At 37.2% G+C, this 22,072-nt stretch overlaps 1 protein-coding gene across 1 annotated transcript in view; it reads left to right on the top strand.

Annotated features, from left to right (window-relative positions):
- The window catches only part of si:dkey-106n21.1 (solute carrier family 23 member 2), a 122,059-nt gene extending 101,852 nt beyond the window's left edge, over positions 1-20,207 (top strand). Inside the window, exon 13 of the mRNA XM_051931166.1 lies at positions 20,044-20,207. Within this exon, the coding sequence (XP_051787126.1) occupies positions 20,044-20,207 (164 nt within the window). The remainder of the gene's footprint in view (positions 1-20,043) is intronic.
- Positions 20,208-22,072: the final 1,865 nt, after the last annotated feature.

Here is a 22,072-nt window from a genome sequence, read left to right as displayed (position 1 = left end):
AATTTCTGAAATGGAAGAATGCAGATAATCTATCTTACTGAACTTTGTCACATTAGTTTTTTAAAGAAGCACCTTATCTGCCACAGAGAATTGCTTTGACATTTGTGAAAGGTACATGTGGGCGCTAAGAACTGGTGAATGTCTTTTCCACTCAGTAAGCTCAAAAATGCCTCATTACTAAACAAAAACAACAATTAAATGTAAAAATGTTTAATGTATTTTGATGGCCAAGAAACATGCAATCATTGATCTTTGTAGTTCTCTAAACATATATTTTTATATTTGTAAGTAGTGTGTGTGTGTGTGTGTGTGTGTGTATGATGGCCAAGACAATGACAGGGTAGTCCCTGCCTCAGCCTGAAGATTGGCAGATGCCATCTGGGAAGTGGGTACACTGGCACACCGGCAGGGATGGACCAAAGACCCTTACCCGGCCAATAAGTGTAATAAAGGGACAGGGGGAGTTGACTTATTTAAAAAATAGGCTCCCTCGACAAGCTAGGTTGCAACATCCCCAGGCTACAGTACCCACTTGGACACCTGCGGGGCTTGCTGGGAGCTATAGTCCCATAAGGCAGCACTATTGGATTCTGTGGGTGCCACCAGGGTTTGCTACAGGTATTCGTGATCCCTACTTTGTGGGGCTTCCTTCTGACCCAGAGGTGCTATGTACGGGTAATGCCCTGGCAACAAAAGTCCCAAGTCTGAGATAAAAGGAGCAACTCTGTCTCATCCAGGCAAATTAGAGTTGGGTGGAAGAGAACAAAGCTCGCCATGAGGAGGATTGGAGAAAAGGAAAGGAAAGAAAGGAAGTATATTATGCTTATGCATATATTGAGAAACCTATTGCAGGTATTTTTATCAAATACATGATTATTTATTTAATCCCAGAATTTGTGCCTGTGGAGTAGTGTCTGGGGTTTGGGGTGTTGAAACACCCACTCGTGGTCACTATATATATATGTGAATACTTTTTATAGGCATTGTAATTGTGAGGTAATTTCTTAGGATTGACAGTTCTCTCTGCAATTACAAAAATCCAGTCTTTGAATTGTTCCAGATGTACACAGTTTGGCAAAAAGTGTCAGTCCACCTCTGAAACATCTAAAGCACGCTTGACTCTTTGCAGACCCTCTGAATGGGGCCTATGGCACCTTCTCACTACGTATTCCTCAGGTTATGGCATGCTGAATTTACTAGGCAATGTTTTGCCTGATTGAGCATTATGAACGTGAGAAAAGTGAAAAAAATACTCCTTCAAAGATACAAATAATATCGCTGTAGAGCTACCAACTGTGATCTTGGCTCTATTATATGTAATCCAAATAACATCTGATTATAAGGAAGGAAAAGACTTTTTGTTAAGCCCAGGCAGAATAACTTGGTGAGTGGTGTCTCATCAGAATGTTGAGAAATACAATTTTGTCAGTATTAAATACACATTATATGTATAAATACACATTTGTCAATGAATCTACCCCGTGTGACATTTCCCCAATCTGCCCTTCCATGATAATAAAAGCAAAAATTGGTGATATGTTAATTTAGGTAAAGCTTTTTTTAACTGAAAAAAGTACAAAGAAAAGTTTTGCAAAAGTTTTACTGTCCAACTTAACTGCATTTTATAAATATACACAAATTTAGAATTTGATGTCTGAAACACACTCAACAAAAGTTGGAACAGAGTCATGTTTACCATTGTGTTATACCACCTTTTTTTTAATAACACTTTTTAATCATTTTGGAAATGAGAACACTAATAGTTTTGTAATTGGACATTTTGTCCATTTTTCCTTGATGTAAGATTTCAGCTGCTCCAAATTCCTTGGTTGCCATTGTCTGATTCTCCTCTTCATGATGCACCATACGTTTTCAACAGGAGATAGATCTGGTCTAGCAGCAGGCCAGTTAAGCACACACACTCTATGTCTATGAAGCCACACCGCTGTAGCCCATGCAGAATGTGGTCTGGCATTGTCCTACTGAAATAAGCATGGATGTCCAAGGAAGAGATGTGACCTTGATGGCAACATATGTTTCTCTAAATTTGTAATATATACCTCAGAGTCAATGGTACTTTCACATACATGCAACTCACCCATGCCATGGGCACCGATGCACCCCCATACCATCACAGATGCTGGCTTCTGCGCATTTTGCTGAAACAGTCTGGATAGTCATTTTCATCTGTTGACATGGAGAACACTTCAGGGATGTGTTCTTGCTCCTACTCTGTTCAATGCTTGCATGGACTGGGAATTGGGAAGGTTCATGGGGTCCTGTGGCACTGGAGCATCTGTTGGTGAAGAAAGATTCACTAATCGTGACTTTGCTGACGATGCTGTGATCTTCACAGAGTCAATGGAGGCTCTGAATGGGGCGCTCAAGAGACTGAGTGAGGCGTCTGAGTGTCTGGGCTTGCAAGTGTCCTGGGTAAATATCAACATCCAAACCTTTAACAACATCTTGGGCACAGCCATCAGCTGTGTGTTTGTCTGAGTATCGACCTTGTCAAGAGGTTTGCTTAACTTGGCAGTGACATTCATGTCTCTGATGACTCTTCCTATGACATCAGTGGACTGATAGAGAGAGCATGGGAGGTCATGAGGTTGCAGGAACGGGTTGTGTGGAGCTCCCAATATCTGTGGAAAAGGATGAAGGTTCAAGTCTTTAGAGTCCTGGTGCTTCCTGTCTTGCAAGACATGGATGCTATTCAGTGACGAAGACTGGGCTCCTTCGGTACTGTGTCTCTACGGAGAATCCTTGGGTACTGCTGGTTTGACTTTGTGTCAAATGAGAGGTTACTCACAGAGTCCCGAATGAGGCACATTACCTGCATTGTGAGGGATCGTCAATTACAGCACTACGGCCACGTAGCGTGATTCCCTCAGGGTGATCTGGCTCATAGGAACCTCATTGTTGAGGGCCACAGCAACTGGACCAGGCCAAAGGGACACCCATGTGACACCTAGCTGCATGCTCCTCAGTCTAACCTTAAAACCTGTTTGTTTCTGAAAACAAGCTGAAACGTGGACTCATCTGACTACAGCACATGGTTTCACTGTCTTTAAGCCTATTTGTGATGAGCTCAGGCCCAGAGAACACACTACTCTTTCTACACAGAGTTGATATATGGCTTCCTCCTTGTGTAATACAGTTTTAAGTTGCATTTCTGGATTCAGAGACAGATTGTGTTAAGTGGAAATGGTTTTCCAAAGTACTCCGGAGCCCAGGTAGCTATATTTATTACAGAATCCTGATAGTTTCTTAGGCAATGTCACCTCAGGGCTTGAAGATCACATACTTTCCGACCTTGCCCTTTATGCACTGAGATGTCTGTGAATTCCCTGAATCTTTTCACAATATTATGTTCCATACATGTTGAAATATCTAAATTCTCTGTAATCTTGCATTAAGGAAAATTTCTTTTGAACTGGCTAACAATTCTCTTATAAATTTTAGAACAAAGGGGTAAGCCACAACCCATTCTTGCTTGCAAATCTGAGGCTTTGATGGATTCTACTTTTATGCCCAGTCCTCACCTGCTACCAGTGCTACCAATTAGAATGCTTAATATGGAATGCTTGAATACTCTGTGCACTTTTCAATTCTATTTTAAATTTTATAATATGTTCCAACTTTTGCTGAGTACGTTGCAGCCATCAGATTCTAAATTTGTGTTTATTTACAAAATAAAATTAAGTTGGTCATTAAAACTATTTAAAACCCTTTCTTTGTACTTTCGTGAGTTAAATAAAGGTTCACATGAATTAGCATCACAGATTTTTGTTTTTATTAACATTTGGAAAATATCCCAGCTTACAGTTGAAGTATTCTTCTGTTTATTGTAAAACAATACACTGTAAATAGAGAGCATCTATAAATCATTTTAGTTTCATAAATTTTATGACTCCTATAAAAGATTCAACAGCCTAATGTATTTTGATCCATCCAATTATCCCACCATTCATTTCCTAAACCTGCTTTATCCAGGCATTTTATTGAAACCAACATTGGAGAGGACACAGAGGACATACTTACATCAAGCCATCATTGGGTTAGGGGTAGGATTAGGGGAAATCCACAGAAATGTGAGGAGAACATGTAAACTCCAGGAGGAAGCTCAGTGGAGCTCATATTGGGGTCCAGACACTGTGAGATACAGTTGTGTTTCTGTGATCCAAAAAAATACATAATAACATATTGATTTTTGCAGATTTTTTCAGAGCCTTTATAGCACTGGATGAGAGCTTGATGAGGTAGCACACAAGTGCATAAGGCTCCACTTCTAACACATTATTGCTGTTGTATGTACATCATGCACAATAAACTGCATCTCCACATTCACACCCAACAGAACATTCATTTAATTTCAGTTGATTTTTGACATTATACCATAAAGTATAATGAAAAGAATCTATTACTGTGCATAGTACAACAACATTGTAGTAAAGACAAGGCACCAAGGCTAAGACAGAAAGTCTTCCACTGTGCAATTTGATGTCCTCGCAGACCTTCTTAATTTCTAGACAAATTCTCTTCACTCAACTGGATGAACTACAGTTTCTGACTCAGAGGCCCTGGGTTTTCAGCCATTCTCTTGGTGGGACATATGAAATGAAAAAGACCGGAACCCTGAAAGATTCCTTGCCGGTAAAATTAATAAATAAAGAAATGTCGATAAGCATATAAGATAAGATTCTTCATTGTCATTATAAATACATGCAACAAAATATTGTGTGGCAACTTTCTGCTGAGCTGCATGAGGTACATATCACATTAGAAAAAAGAACAAAAAAGTAAAATAAAAATGAAAATACAATATAATAAACAGTGATAATACAATTGAATAACCTAATTAATAATGGTAAATGTAGCGTATTATACTTGTATTAACTAGTATTAATATATATATATAGTGTAGCAGCGGTGAGTAAATACAGTTGCTTATTCAGCCTATTCAAGTATACCAACTTTCTATTTAAAAAATGCAGTAAAAGTGTATGTAAGAATTAAAATCAGATGTTAATGTTGATAAAGGTAGGGGTAGAGGTTAAGGGGTTTTAGTAAGAGGGAGGTGGTGTGGAAAAAAAGTGAGATGACAAAGTCCATTGACCTGGGGTAAAAACTGTTTTTCAATCTGCCTGTACATGCTTTGATGGCCATATGCCACCTGCCAGATGGCAAAGTGACAAACAAGCCATGATCTGAGTGGGTTGCATCTTTGCTTATTCTGGTTGCCTTCTTCTATAATCGGACAACACATATTATCCAAGTTCAATAGTTCTGTCCCAATAATGTGCTGAGCTGTTTCCACCACTTGTAGCAGGTCTCTCCCATATTCACCTGGCATACCACATAGTAGCACAATATTAGAATTTACGCTCTACAGTGTAGTTGTTGATGTTTATCAATAATTGGGTAAACAGTTTTCTCAGGAAAAACAACCCCTGTTGGACTTTTTTCACTAGATAGGGGATGTTTAATGGCTACGGTTGTTGTTTTTGTGATGTAGACCCCCAGAAATGTAATGCTTTTGACACTTTACACTCTCTCTCTATAGATGTAAATGAGTAGGTGGTTAGTTTGTCTGGTTATCCTGAAATCTACAATTGTTTCCTTGGTTTTTGGTGGTGTTGAGGAACAAGGTGTTGTCTATACATAACCTAGCTAGATGTTGTGCCTTTTCTCTGTAGGCTATCTCTTACTTAGCAATGGTAGTACTTTGAATAAATACACAATAGTTTAAACTACAAGGGAAAATCAAGAATTATAGGCAACTTAGTCTTTAATACCAGTAACTGTGAAATAATGAACATAACAGTTATATCACATCTCCACATAGTCTCCCTGCAGGTTGATGCACTTCCTGTATCGTTCCACTAAGTTCTTCATTCCTTGGGAGAAGACGTTTTCTAGCTGCTTCCAAATCCACGTCTGCACCATGCCAGAACAGGACCCTTTATGTCTCAAAAGAAAATCATCATGATTTTCTGGCAGAAGGCTGTCATTTGAAATTTTTCTCTACTAAAAGAAAATGGGTGTTTTAAATGTGTGCAGTGTTTCTTCCTTTCCGGCTCATAGTGATGGACCAACGTTTCATCTACAGTGACAATTTGCCATATTGATTGTTGAACAGATCAAGCTTTGTCAGTTACACTTGTTCTCCCTGCTTTAAACCTGTCTACTTATTCATAAACTTTTCATTGAGTCATGCTGTTTTCATTTCCATACTGAGTTAACATTCTTCATTGAATTTCAGCAGGTTTCACTTGCTCTGCCCAACGAAATCTCACTTTGGTGCATTGTTCAACAATGGTGCAACCCAACACTGAAGTGTCCATGTTTACTTGACCTTGACTTCAACTAGACCTACAGGAGAATGCTGTGATGTGCAAGTTCAAACTACCCATAAGCTATGTATTGTATTGCATCAACTTCTATCTGCTGCAGTTACTGTGTAATTTTCATATTGGCTTTAGTTTTTTATTTACATAATACAAATATGAAGTAAAACATATTATATGCACCAGACAGAGCAAGTGATGTTATACAAACAAAGAATGGTGACACTGGTTGATGTTTTTGTCTCACAGAGTCTTCAGCAATGTTCCCTCTAAACTGAGCGCGTGAGCGATCGCTCACATGAATTCAGAGCGTCACTCATACTTCCCTCACAATCGCTCATTCCGACGGCATCACTCGTACTTATCGCACGATCGCTCACTCCGACCGTTGGAGTTGGTGCTCATAAATTTTTGGCTTAAACAAAATGTCGCTCATAAACAATGTTTTTTGCTCACTATATGCTACTCCTTAGAAGGAACATTGGTCTACAGTCCTGTGTTTAAATTCAGTTGCTGTTTGCATGGAATTAGAAGTCCATATGTGTTTTCTCTGGGCACTCTACTTTAATGGAACAAGGTGGACATGGCCACTGTAAAGATAATCAGCATGCAGATTTCTTCCATTTTTTTTTATATGTATGAATGAGTCCTTGAGTGTTATCAACACTATGAATAAATACCTTTATTAAGAAATGCTGAAGAATATCATTTACTGCTGGCGTAAGGAGCTGTAGTTTTGAAGGACAATTTCAGGCGTCATAGTGAGGCCTGCATGTTTGGAAAATTGAATAGCTCATGGTTTAGCTCCTGGAACTCCCACTAAACAGACTTTAATCTTAATTCATTAGTTGACTGCATGGCACAAAATATAGTGGTGCCTGGGGTAGCAAAGCCCCATGAATAAGGTGTAAGCTCTACAATGAGGATCATTTGTGAAATTTTACATTTGAACTTACCAACAGATGGTACCTTAGTTAGTGTTCTTCAATCCTTTTACCCTTCCTCTTTGTTCTGTGGCCTTCCTCTCTTCATTCCACCAGTCATAATATTGCCAACCATAATCCTCCTAGCTCCAGGTGCTCTGGATTAGTGTGTAGAAGAGGATTTTAGCTCTAGTGAGTAACTACTTCTGGACCAGGCCTTGAAACAATTAACATGACCAGGAATGACACTGGTTACTCCGTCATATTTAAACTACCACTGGAGGCCCTAAGTATCCCTTGTGGCACCAGGAGGAGGGCTCATTCCTCCTCCAGACCGCGAGGGGGCGTCCGCCCTGGTTGTATTTGGGGCCACGGGTACAGGGCTTGGAAGCCCAACCCTGTAGGGGCCCGTGGTCACCACCAGGGTGTGTCCCCCTGCCTGAAGGACCCTGGACCCCAGTACTTCCGCCACACCAGGAAGTGCTGGGAGGAAGAAGAGAGGGAACACCCGGAGTGCTTCCAGGAGGACAGCCGGCATTTCCGCCACACTGGGGCGTGTCCGCGGGATTGCCAGTTCACACCTAGAACACATCCGGGTAAAAGGGGCCACCTCCCTTCATTCGAGGCTGGAGTCAGGTGGAAGCAGGACAAGGTGCTAGAAAGAGAGAAGGAGGCGGTCCGAAGAGGCAGAGTGATTGGCCTGGACTTTGGGGAAGATTGGGGTTTGTGGCACAATACTTGTACATAATAGATAGTGTAAATAAACGTGTGGTGGTGAAATTAGCATGTCTGCCTGTCTGTGTCCGGGTCAAGTTCCACACCCTACAATCCTGAAAGTAATGTCCTGTTTATATAGACATGCCTATTTTAAGACATATACCTATACTGAGGAGGGAAGAAGTGCTCTCATGTAATGTGTTGGGTGTCCCTGCTGCCAACCAGCAATCTGACTTGCATTGGCGCCCCAGTAGTTACAATCTCTGGAGCTTCACTTTACATTTCAGGGATAGTGAGGGAAATGGAAATCATGTTGGCAAATGTTCCACATTCCCACCACTTCCATTGTGTACCCATGAAATGGTTCCTATAAGAGAGTCAGTATGGTCATGTGTCTGACAGTCCCTGCTCCCTTAAGCTGTCACAAAGTCTACTTTTACTTCACCAGTACTAGGAGCCACAGGAAACAGCAAAATGCAAGATAATTATCATTATAGTTACATTTATAGGGCTAGTGATTTCAAAATGTACAGTACTTATTATTTTGTAGAATGGTTAGGAGGGAGAGTGTTGCTAGTTGGCCAATATACGGTCATCAGAACTGTGACTTTTCTCTGCTATACTGTATATGGTTCTATATCTGATTCTACAGAAATGTAATTCCTTCAGGACTGCTAATCCTGTGTGGATGTTCTCTGTTGTCTGATGGCCATATCTCAATTATTATGTTAATGGGGCTTATATTGCAATAATTTGTGTTAATTAATGACATTCATTTTTGTACTACTGTTTAAATTAAAAAATGTGTTTATGTATTAAGATTTTATTGCTTAGTACTATTATTGTATTTTACTTGATCCTGTACTTTGTAACCAAGGCAATTCAATATTATTAATTAAATATTAGAGGGCTAGATAATCCTGTCTGAATATGGAATGTTTACCATCTGATGTGATGAGGGAGCATTCCTGGACACCCCTCACACAAACGCAGAGACTGAAGGGGTACCTTTTATAACAACAGGCAGACCAGTTCAGAGCTTTGTGGCTGTGTCAATAAAAGCCTAATTTGCAATTGTTATTTTATTAATCCTTGGAATCTCCAAGGAAGAAGGTGAACACCTTGGGATCTCAATATGTGTTCTGGTTTGTAAGTAACAATAAGTTCAGATAAGTAAGCAGGGCCTTAGCCATTTATGGCTTTACAAATTAAAACAAGGATTTTGGAATCAGCCCTAAACTTAACAGATGTGAGTATCTGTCTATCTAACCAGCTCCTAAAGAGCATAAACCACAGTACACACCACAGTATTGTAAAAAGTAGAAAAAATAAACCTTAATGCAAAATGCAGAAGCGTGTCGCATTCTGGAATGAATTACATAAGTACTAAACTGTTAAATTAGGGGAAAAAAATCCCTTGGAAAACACTAATAAGAAAAAATGTCACTGTAATGCTCACCAAGTTGAGTAAAAATATTATGGCCATAATATGTTTCAGAAAACACTGGATAATCATTAGCAAACAAAAGTTTGAAAATGCATATAACTGCAAAAACGTGTCAGCCAGTTAGCATACCTGGCACTCTGCAATAATTCTGCTGTGCAAAGATTGATTGGATGGTTGCTTTCAAACTGGCTGTTGTGTAACTGTACCCTGCAAATGACTTCTACATGGTCTAAACTTTCACTACTATAGGATCCAGTTTTTCACAATTTAAATTGAAAAAGGAACATTTAGAAATGGATTGTTAGTGTTAGTGGATTGGCAGTGATCAAAATTCATTGGAATGAAGAGCCATGGACATTCAGGATCGTAAACAGTAACCTGTTTATTCCTTTATACAAAAGTACAATGGGGCAGAATTAATGCAAAATACATACACTGGCTGCTTTCTGGTCTGTCTCAAGCATCCACTATGCTTTGAGAGAAAGCACGAAAAAGCTCAAGAGGTTGCAAAATGTGTCACATTAATAATGGCCCTACTAGAAACTGATTAGAAGGAACTTTGTACATCACACTTCTGTTCCTTTAATTAATATTTTCAATTTACAGAGTTTTGATGAAATGCACACTACAACACAAAAAATATATAGGACTAATTAAACAATTTTTTACATTATTACATTACATTACATATTGCATAGCTGGAATTCAAAAGAACAAATGCCACGGAGTGCAAACAAACTAAATTCTATTTTGGACACAAGGACTTGTTTCCATTCAAATCAAATTAAAAAATGTCACTTACATTGTCTGTTCCAAGCCTTGCCTTCCAATGTGAATGTCATAGTTACAGACTGAAAAAGGTGGCCGAGCCTTTTGGTATGGCTAATAGAACTCAGTGCCAGCTGCACTGTTCATATTAACCAATGTTTGTGCCCTAACATGCCCAAATTATGCCAGCACACCATGAGGAATTGAACCCATTATATGGCAATAAATACACAATTCACTTTCACTATGATTTACTGTTTCCTTAGTCTAAACAAAGAGAAATGAGTATTTGCTATTTATTTTATATATGTAGCTACATGAGTCACAAAACTAACTTTCACTAAATCCCTTAATCTTCAATGCAGAGTGATTGATAACAAAACAGGTTTGTTCAAATCCTCAGTATTAAGAAGGATTGCATTTTTATGCAACCTAGTGATTCCTTAAGCTTTCTATGAAGTACTTTCCTTGAAACAATCTTTTTAGTTAAAAAATAAAATAAAGGCTTTAAATTAAATATTGATACAAAACATGGAATAAATGCCATTAAAAGAATGAAAATACCTGCTTAATTTGATACATTTAGGTTTGCAAGCTTACATTTAACAACACAGGCAATGATAATAGGAAATTAATTCATCCATTTTCTGAACCTGCTTCATCCAAGGACAGAAGGCAGGAAACAACCCTGCTACAAGCCAATCCATCAGAGGAAACATTTGTGCACAAACTTCATTCACTCATTCTCTGAGCCAGCTTTGGTCATTACAGTGAATACTGTACGACTATCGTAACAGAACTAGAAACAAGTCAAGAACCAGTTACAGAAACTAGATATTGACCACTGTTATCAGCAATAAGTACAGAAACACGAATGATCATACAACTAGCGACTCAATAAAAGAGTACTTTGAGGTATTATCCTTTTAAAAGTTGTTTTCAAGTATGTACACCTTCATCAAGTTTTTTGTGATCAAATGTTATTGAAACAATGATAAGCAGAACATTTACCAACCAACAATATCATAGAGATAGATAAATAATAAGGTCTATGTTGGAAGAAAACAGAAGAAAAGAGGTCTTTAATGATGTTTATAACAAAATACAGGAATTCTAGCACCAAGCAATTTGCGCAAGAAATATGTTTCCCCAGCCTTTTCAGTTAAATGAAGCCAAAACAGTAGTATGGTTTGAAACACTGAAGAATAACTTTGCATAATAAGACCATTTTTTTCAGTTTCCTCTAGGCAGCTTCAAAGGACCTGCAAAACTTGAAAGGTCACTTGTTACCTGGGTCCAGAGCAATTTAAGGTTAATCTCTTTTAATTGCTGGAAATGGCCAAATTTAGAATAATAAGTATTCTCTTTTCTTGCATTTACTGCCATACTCAGTCTAAAATGTGATATGTTTCCTTGAGAAATAACACCCCAGACTGAGACAGAAAATGCAAACTCCAAACAAACAGTGTCTAGACTTTGTAACTAATGGATAACTGCAACTGATAAATAACTGAGACTTGACAATATAAGGGATTAATGTTATTTTTTGATATGGAAGGGGGGCTCCCAAAAGGCCATTCACATAGACTTCTGAATTTGTTCCTTATGATTGATTTTTATCAGGAAATCTTATTGAACTACCATATATACTTGCGTTTAAGTTCTGCCGTGGATAAGTCGGGACTTGATTTTACCGTATAATTTCTGGTATTTTATAATGTCGGTCGTATATCTCGAAACCGGAAAACTCACGGTATTGGTCCAAGAAATTATGATATTCTAACATGTGCTATTGTGCCTACATGACCACACGGTAATACCCGAAGTATTCCGAAGCAACGTTTACACTGATTTGTGTTTTTTGTATCTCACACCCTCATACACCTTTATCAAAAGAGCATCCATCCCATATCTACGATGGAGCATTCAATTAGAAGAAAATATGAAGCTGTTTTTAAATTAAACGTCATTGAAATAGCAAAAGAAATTGGTAACTGCATTGCTGCAACAGAATTCGACGTGTCTGAGAAACACGAGATGCAGGTGTATAAGTCGGGGTCTGATTTTATGATCGATTTTTCAGGTTTCAAGACCCGACTTATATGTGAGTATATACGGTATTCACAAAAACTTCATGAAATTGTCAGGTTAGGGTTAGGATGAAAAAAAATTCTCATGCTCAACCATATTTTAATTGTGGTTTATTGGTGGCAGAAGCCTTCAGAAAGCTGGAAACAACCAAGCACTAACTCACAGAACTCTCCAGAAGTGTTTGCCTGGTTTCAGATGTCTACACAAAGAAATGTTTAGCTGAAGTTTTCCAAAATCTCAAGAGAAGCCTCGCCAAGTGCATCGAGTCACCAAGACCACCCTTGTCACTGATGCCCCTAAGATCAAGATTTTGCCTCACTCTACTCACCTGACCTGGCCCCAGACGATTTCTGGCTCTTCCCCAAAAAACCAAAGCCAACGTGTGAAGAAAATGCTACGAGAATTGAGAAGAGGTGATCAGGCCAGTAAATGAAGACCTACCTAGCCAAGTTGTAAAAAGATGATTTTCATGGGTGATTTAAAAATGGATGCATAGGTTACAAAAGTGTATTGAGGTCAACAGAGATTATGTGGAGAAGTACAGAATAAATTAGATTTCTGAGGAGAAAAACAGGAGGTTACCTCTTTTATTTCTATTAAAGCGGATGGACTTTAGGATCTCTTCTCATGGAATCTTTGTCAATGTTATTTAGTGAACTATAACAAGTACAAAAACTGTTTTCAGCAGTTTATTTACATGTTTTACATACATTAACACTCCATAAAGGAAAACACTGCCCACTATGAAAGATTTTTTAACAACTCTTGATTCACAACACCATTGAGATGTCTTGTAATTTAAATATAATTTGTACTTTCGTTGTCTTTGTCATGAAGTTGTCTTTTATTGTAAACTGTGTAGTGTATCTGAAAATAGGAGAACAACAAATTACAGGCACCTGTCTATGAATATATTTCAATTTAAAAAAATTTTGTGGCACTTTATTATTATTATTATTATTAAGAAGAAGAAGTGCTGCAAAAATATTTCTAAATGGAAATATATTATGAGGTTCTTTTATGTAAAGCAACAGATACAGCTTTATAAATATGTCATTTATAGACATCAAGATCAATCATATATTTTACTTGAATTAAATGGTTATAATGCAACAGTCATGCATGTTATTAACCCTCATCACTTCTAAGAGCATGGATTTTTATTTTTAATTCTACTGCAATACTGAGTCTCTAGAACAATGGTTAGAACTTAACCTTTGAATTGAGCACATATTTAATGAAAATTGAAAGCTTCTATATATATTTTTTATTAAAATATACTACATACTGATGCATTTGTCTATAAAGATATCAACTTTGGTACTATTGTTTAAAGAGAACCAACAATGTTTTGTGTTTTAGATCAAGGCTCAATAGTAAGTACATTATAAGATGACTTTTCTCTTATCTTATTGCCTACAGCTCCTTGTTTTCAGCCCCCATCACTGAGTGTGTCATGTGTTGTGAACACCCTTCATATTTGTCTTTTATTAAGATTGGATTGACAGAGACGTGATGTTTTTTTAAGTGTTTAAAATTTTCACAGCACACACCCAATCTCATGAACTAATAACCCGAGTACCCCTTTTATGTGGATGTCACACATCTGTTTAAATAAAAGAATAAGCTGTTTAAAACCTTTCGTTATTACATAGCAAACATATTCTGTGTCATGGATACTAAAAGACATCCTTGTATCAACTTGACTTATGATAAAATACAAATTCATTATAATTCACAAGAAACCAGTAGGAAACACTCGAAATAGAAATAAACATAATAAATTATAAATATTCAAAAAAGATCTTCACTCCTGAAGCGATGTAATGGGGTATCCAGTCCTGATTATGGTCCTGGAAGGTTGTAGTGACTAAAAAGTTTTACCCAAACCTATTTCTTAACATAAACTATTTTATGTTTAATTGAAAGTATTTTCCTCCTTGGTCCTTTTATAATTTTACTGCTTCTGAAATTTCAACATTTTTTTTATATTTGGAAATACAAGAAAAGGTTTTGTGGAATGGAAAAGACTAGATCCTCATGGCACCATATTTTAAGGTCAGCTACTGATTACTTTGTTATATGCTTTTTATTGTTAGTGGCTTAGTACATAAAGAAATATGGATTTTTAAAAAAAATCCCTTACAGGTGAGTGAATTAAAATAAAGCCTAACTAAGTAACACCTAACAGAATAGATCCTAAGATGTGCAAGCAATACACTTCTTTTTATATTGTGAAGAAAATGAAGGCACACTGTTAGCGAGTTTCTGAGATCAGAAAGTTGGAATGGGTAATCATATTAAATAAAATGTCCATTTAAAATTAAAGATGGACTAAAAACAGACATAAATGAAGAATTAGTTTAAAACAAAAGCCATCAGCAGCAGAACCGTTACATAACAACCAAGCAATATAAAATAGATTGATACTGCCCTGCTTCAAAGTGATTAGTTCCTGCTTTCATTTCATATAAAGTCTTCCTTTACCAGTCCATAAATTTACAATCAAGCTGATCTAAATGGCCCTGGTATGATTGAGTAGGTGAGTGTGGTAAGTAAGTCCTAAGAAGGACTGAGTCCTATGAAGGCCTAGTTCTTTATGATGCCTGAAAACCTTACCTATTCTGTAGCATTATAATGAAAACAGTGAGTACCTAAAACTGATGGATGTATAAAAAATATATTTTTGAAAATGAAAACCTCAGGACCTTCCATAAAGCAGGAAGCTACAGTAAGAGGTCAAAACAACTTTTACAGTTGCAGAGAAAAGCATGCAGAAGACATGGCTCAAATGATTAATTTACAATCATTTTATTTTTCAGTACAAGAAAGTCCAAGAGATTTTTTTGTTCATGTTCTTCAGCACTGTTCATAGCACTTGTGTTATGATTTGTGCTTGGTGCCAACTCCTAGGGATAATATCTATCTATCTATCTATCTATCTATCTATCTATCTATCTATCTATCTATCTATCTATCTATCTATCTATCTATCTATCTATCTATCTATCTATCTATCTATCTATCTATCTATCTATCTATCTATCTATCTATCTATCTACTACGGCCACTTACATTCTTTAGTGAAAACATACATAATTGAAGATCAATAGTCAATTCAAATTGAGTTAATCTAATTAAAAAAAAGATTTGTCCTATTAAACTGGATGCTTTGTTGCTCTTAATTAATAAATAATTACTATTTGCACTTTTCTACAAAGGGCTTTCAGAGATCCCAGGATTAGGTTGCGTTTTAGTTTAATTAGTTATGTCCTCCAGTTGGGCTACAAGTATCCTGTATTGTCCCTGATCAGCCAGAAGAGCCTTCTTCGTCTCCCAGTTTAGGTCTTACTTAAATGGATGACACCATGTGTTTCTAGTCCATGCTCTTTTTCTTAATCCATCGAACGGTACCCATTGCAGGGCACTTTTGGCATGAGTAGGATATGCCTGGCCAGATGGGTCCTGCACTGCATAATTAGGTCCTGTAACTTCTGGAGTCCACATTGCCTCAGGACTTCATCATTCGTTATGTGTTTATGGTATATTTATCTCCCAAGAATTTTTTGAGGCATCTTTGGTGACACACATTTAATCTCTGGGGTGTTTTCACTGTCATTTTAAATTGTTTCATTGGCATAGGTTGAGACCAAAAGGACTACTCTACTGTATATAGGTGTAGTTCAATTATTTGAGGACCAAATCATCTCCATTCTCTGAACAGTGCTGCTGCCTTGCCAATGTGACAATGCACATCTTTCTCTTCACCATCATCAATGGACATAATGCCGCCTAGGTAGATGAATTGTTGAGTGTTTGTGGGATTTTGTTCCCCAATATGTATATTTTTGTCAAATTGTAAATTAATGAGCATGATCTTTGTTTTATCTATGCTTATTCATAATTCCACTTTATTGGAGTTTTTCTCTAGTCTATTGTGAACTCTTGCAGATGACTTGTTGTTTCTGCTAGCAGGATAATGTCATGTGTGAAGTCAAGATCTGTGAGGTGCACAGTCTCTGTCCATTTAATACATACCTCAGTTTCTGTCACATTACTAAATCCATTACCAGGAGGAACTGGAATGTTAAGAGTACATAGCCCTGTCAGACTCATGTAATTACCTCAAAGAAGTCTGTTCTGACATTTTTATTTTCTAATACAACATCTGGAATTGGTTCAACAGTATGTTAGAACAACCATTTTGGATTGTCCTAGGATCTCAGATTGTTAAATAAATATTAAATCCCAGTGTGTGCTGCCATAATAAAAGGGCATGGCAAAAAATATGGGGAAGTGTTCACTAGTAAATGCCAGACCAAATAGCTAACAATTCAGTTGGGTTGCAGCATAAGTAAGCCCTCCTGCTTTTTAAACCGCATGCTACAAAAAAGCTGGCAAGAAGGGCTCAGGAAATGGATGATCAGTCAAAATGTCAAAAGAATACAGTTCGAAATCAGAAAGTCAATAAAAGACTTGCTAAAGCCAAAACACTAAAAAGAAATCAAAGTCAAAAAGGATCAATATAGGGTTACAGTAAGTGGTAAAAAAAAATCAACAAAGACATATGCACAATTCTTTAGAAACCTTTCAGTCTTGGATGATGCAGAATCTGTCACATTAGTTTATAAAGCACTGCTTTGATGATAAGATGTGATACAACATCTGGGAAACCGAAAGTGCATTTTGGCAATGATACTGCCTAAATGGCAGCACACATAATCAAACAAAAATTGTGGAAAAAATGAAAACATTACAGTAATAAAATATATTTAACTTCAGATTTACAATATGAAACAAATACATACCCAGAAATGCAAAAGGGGAACCTAGAAAAATGTCTTATTCATGTAATAATGTTTTAATAATAATAATAATTCTTTGCTGCATTTATATAGCGCTTTTCTCACTACTCAAAGCGCTCAGCAATTGCAGGTTAAGGACCTTGCTGAAGGGCCCAACAGAGCAGAGTCCCTATTGGCATTTACGGGATTCGAACCGGCAACCTTCCGATTGTGTCTCAGTCCTATTACACTATCCAGGAACAGTGACACTGCCACTTTGTTGTGGTTTTAATTTTTTAAACAAACACATGAAAACTTTCGGCGGCACGGCACTCCCTGCGTGGAGTTTGCATGTTCTCCCCGTGTCTGCGTCGGTTTCCTCTGGGTGCTCCGGTTTCCTCCGGGTGCTCCGGTTTCCTCCCACAGTCCAAAGACATGCAAGTTAGGTGCATCGGTGATTCTAAATTGTCCCGTGTGTGTGTGTGTGTGTGTGCGCCCTGCCCCGGGGTTTGTTTCCTGACTTGTGCCTTGTGTTGGCTGGGATTGGCTCCAGCAGACCCCCGTGACCCTGTAGTTAGGATATAGCGGGTTGGATAATGGATGGATGGATGGATGGATGAAAACTTTCTCAGATTATAACAAGATACATACAGGAACGAGCTGAAAACATTTTTATGGGGAATATCAATGAAAAGAAATGTGCTAGAAAATTTTAAATTTAATTTCTTAATTATGCATTTCTAGCTACAGCATGTTGCTGAAATTCCTTGTATTATGAATCAGTCTTCTTGTAGTTTTCACTTTTCATTTTCAAAATTTACAACTGTGCAGCTAGTAGTCAATGTGAAAGTGCCAAATTAAGTCATATGATCATTGTACAAGATGAGATCAAAATGCCTGTGAATCAGTTTGTTTAAATTTGCAGCACCATAGTGAGATGCAACTTGTAGCCTGACATTCAATCATTGGTAGCTTCACCCGTTTGTCAGTAGCTAACTTGAATTGGCCACATATTGTACGGAAGGTTTTCCTGTGTGTGCCCTGTTGTTCTTTTGCCTTTGGAAGGCGGAGACGCATCCTTTCAGAACAAAGCACGGGATCTTTGGTTGAACAAACTCATGAAAGAAATCCAGGCAGTGAATCTGTGAGGGATACGTTATTAGACAAAATGTGTAAAGCAAAGTAAAAACATTAATCCAGTCTGACTTTTCAGATTTCATAATTTTCATTATGTACAAATACATTCAATTACTGTGTTAACAGAGAGTACCTATTTATTAACTTATTTCTTTATGTAATTATTTTAAAAAATAAATTTCAGATGTGAAGTCCTGTTTTTACCCCTGTGTAAACACTATATAATAATAATAACAACTTCTCTAAACAAAAGAGCAGCTTCAGCGACAGACTGCTGTCACTGTCCTGTTCCACTGACAGACTGAGAAGATCGTTCCTCCTCCAAACTATGCGACTCTTCAATTCCACCCGGGGGGTAAACGTTAACATTATATAAAGTTATTGTCTGTTTTTACCTGCATTATTATCAATCTTTAATTTAATATTGTTTTTTGTATCTGTAAGGTGCTGCTGGAGTATGTGAATTTCCCCTTGGGATTAATAAAGTATCTATCTATCTATCTATCTATCTATCTATCTATCTATCTATCTATCTATCTATCTATCTATCTATCTATCTATCTATCTATCTATCTATCTATCTATCTATCTATCTATCTATCTATCTATCTATCTATCTATCCTTAATAGGTCTGTTTTTCACCTTAGTCACAAAGCTCTGCTATTACTTTTGCTATGTTTTTATTTATGGTATTGCTGCCGTTTAAAAATTCCTTCTGTTTTTATTTAATCTATACAAATGTATTTTCTTCAGGCAACCATTGCTATAGAAATATTTTTGGTAATTTTATTAATAATTAGTATATGTAGCTGTTAATTCCATTTACAATCTGATGTTTAAAACCAGTGCTTTGACTGATCCAGATATGATGTGGTATTCAATGCTGCTTCACCTGTAGAGTTGGCATGTTCATTTCATCTTTTACTGTTTTCTTTCAAAATCTTACAAATGGGTACACTATGACCTTGTGTGAATGCTATCTTTGAAAGCGACCTTCTGCCCACAGCTGGTTCCTGCTAGGATAGGCACAACCTCCTCGAGAACAAGCACTGGTCACAGGATGAGTGTGTGCGTCAGTAGTGCTTGCTGAAATACACATAGTGATAACAATGAATGAAAAGCTACCCACACTAACCAGAAAGGACTATATAACAGTTATATACTGTATACTGTATGTTTAACAGCTACTGTGTAACACTTTTATGTATTTCACAGCAATTATATTGCTGAAATATTAGTGACATGATTGATACATTAAGAAATGACTGTTAAATGGAACACTGTAGATTAGACAGTGGTCTTCCATAGCGTAGTGAATAGTAGGAAATCTAAAAATGTATAGGACAAAACTATACCAGGTGTCATTCAAAGACAATAAATGTCAAAAGGTGTGTGATTTTGCTACTGGATCTTTATTGATTTGATTTTTTAGAGGGAAAGTAGTGCTTTTTTGTGAACATTTTAGAAAAGATTAACATTCGCAATTACTGCTCTAACATGACTACTGTGATGTCCCTGAACCTCAAAGATATCACATATGAAAATGATCAAAATAGTCAAAATATATTAATTTGAGGTTAAAAGTGACAAAGCATAAAGAAGAATGATATGTAAATGTACCTAAATCTGACAATAAGGATCTATAAAAGAATATTATATTGCTTTGTGAGACAAATTTTAGTTACCACCTGGAATTGAAGCAATTTTACAAAAAACAAAAAATAAACATTACTTATAGGGGTGTGTCAGTTATATTTGAAATGAAACATTATTTAACATTTCCAGCCTGCACAGAAATGCTTAATCATTTTTTCTCAATGTCTTTCAGGAACAGAAAAAGAAAGGGGCATCAAAGAGTGGCGCAAAACCGGACAAGACACACAGGGAAACAAAGATGATGTCTTCTATGAGCTACCATACATGAGCAAACACCTTCACAACTGCAGATGTGCACGATATGTCCCATTCTTGCCAACTTACAAGACAATTTAATTAATAGAACATATTTAATGACTTGCAATTAGTAATATATTTGAAATCACATTGAAAAATAAACAAATTTGCGCACTGATTTTATTAGAAACTGCCACATTTAATGTTGGAGAACAATTGGAAATCAAAAGACATGCGAACTAGTATAGAAATGAGAATGAAACAAAATGTACTGTGGAACCTCAGTTATTGAACATAATTTGTCCCTAAAGGCTGTTCAGAAACCAAATTGTTTGAAAACTAACTAAACCATTTTTCCCATAACAATTAATGTAAAATGGATTATGCTGTTCCCGAACCCCAGACGATTGCTTATCTACACATTTATAACAGTACTTCATGCATAAAATCATATACAAAAACAATGAAAATACACAAAAAATGAACACAATAAATACATAAAATATAGACGTAAAATTAACTTCACGTTACCTTTGCGGAGGAGAGTTTTTTTTTTTGTAATCAGTTTTTTTATTGATATTAAACAAATACAGTAGTAAAACAATGAAAAAAGGGAAATATTTTTGTAATCAAATTTGGAAGAAAAACAAAACAAAAACAAACCTCCCCATTGGCACCCACCCAAAAATCACCCAACTTGTACAGAGGAGTGTTGATGGTGTAAGTGGAAAGTGGAGATGAAGGGGAAGGGGAGAGATGTTATTGTTTGGAAGGGGAGTCCCCTTCCATAAAAACATCAGGTAACTGTCCTTCTGGGTTTTTTTCTCTTTCTCTTTTCTGTCTCTTGGCACCACTCAACTCTGCTTGAGACTCACTGGTCCTGTTTCTCACTAAAAACCTGTCCAATGAGATTTGTTTTTGCCTGCGTTGTAAAATGTTTCTGAAGTGAGACATGGCATTGTCATTGAACAGGTTTATGATGTGGCTTGTTACAGCTTTGTCAGGGTGATATTTTTCCACAAAACTTTGCACTTCACCCCATTTCGCACACATTTCATTGATCAAAGAATTAGAAATATCCTCCCTTCCTTCCTCTGTCTCTGAAGACATTTTCCCCACCACCATCTTTTCCTGCTCCTTCTAAAGGTGGTCCAGTTCTTCCATGGTGAGCTCATCCGTATGGTCCTTGACTAACTCCTCCACATCAGCATTGTCAACTTCCAAGCCCATGCTATTGCCCAGAAACACAAAATCATTGACAACAGCAACAAACTCATCCTCAAAGCCCTCAATGTCTCTATCTGCTACACAGTCTGGCCACAATTTCCTCCAGGCTGAGTTCATGGTCCTGTAAGGCACTTGCCCCCAGGCTTTGTCAATGATACTTAAACAATGAAGGATGTTGAAGCGATTTTTCCAGAATGTTAATTCTGTGTCAGAAGTCAAATCAAAAAACCTTTGAAACAGTGCTTTGTAGAGTGTGGAGTGCAGAGTTTCTTAAAGTTTGAAATGACCTGCTGGTCCATGGGCTGGATCAGAGGAGTCATGTTAGGGGGCAGGAACTTCACTGTAATAAAATCAGACTCCTCTACTAACTCGTCCTCCAAGTCTGGAAGCTGAGCAGGAGTACTGTCCATCACAAGAAGGCATTGTATTGACATTTTTTTTCCTTGAAGGTATTTTCTCACACTTGGAGCAAAGACTTCATGGATTCGCTCGATAAAAAATTGCCTGGTTACCCAAACCTTTCTATTAGCCCTACACATAACAGACAATTTACTTTTCATCACGTTATTTTTCTTAAACAAGCTCGGATTCTCAGAGTGGTACAAAAGCAATGACTTGACCTTGAAGTCCCCACTTGTGTTTCCACATAGCAAAAGAGTCAGACTGTCCTTCGTTGGCTTGTGTTCTGGCGATCCTTTACCACCTGAGTGATGTAGGTCCTCCTTGGCATTTTTTTC

This window comes from Erpetoichthys calabaricus, chromosome 1 (genome assembly GCF_900747795.2).
Source record: "Erpetoichthys calabaricus chromosome 1, fErpCal1.3, whole genome shotgun sequence".
NCBI lineage: Eukaryota > Metazoa > Chordata > Cladistia > Polypteriformes > Polypteridae > Erpetoichthys > Erpetoichthys calabaricus.
This window is presented reverse-complemented; position numbering and strand designations above follow the sequence as displayed.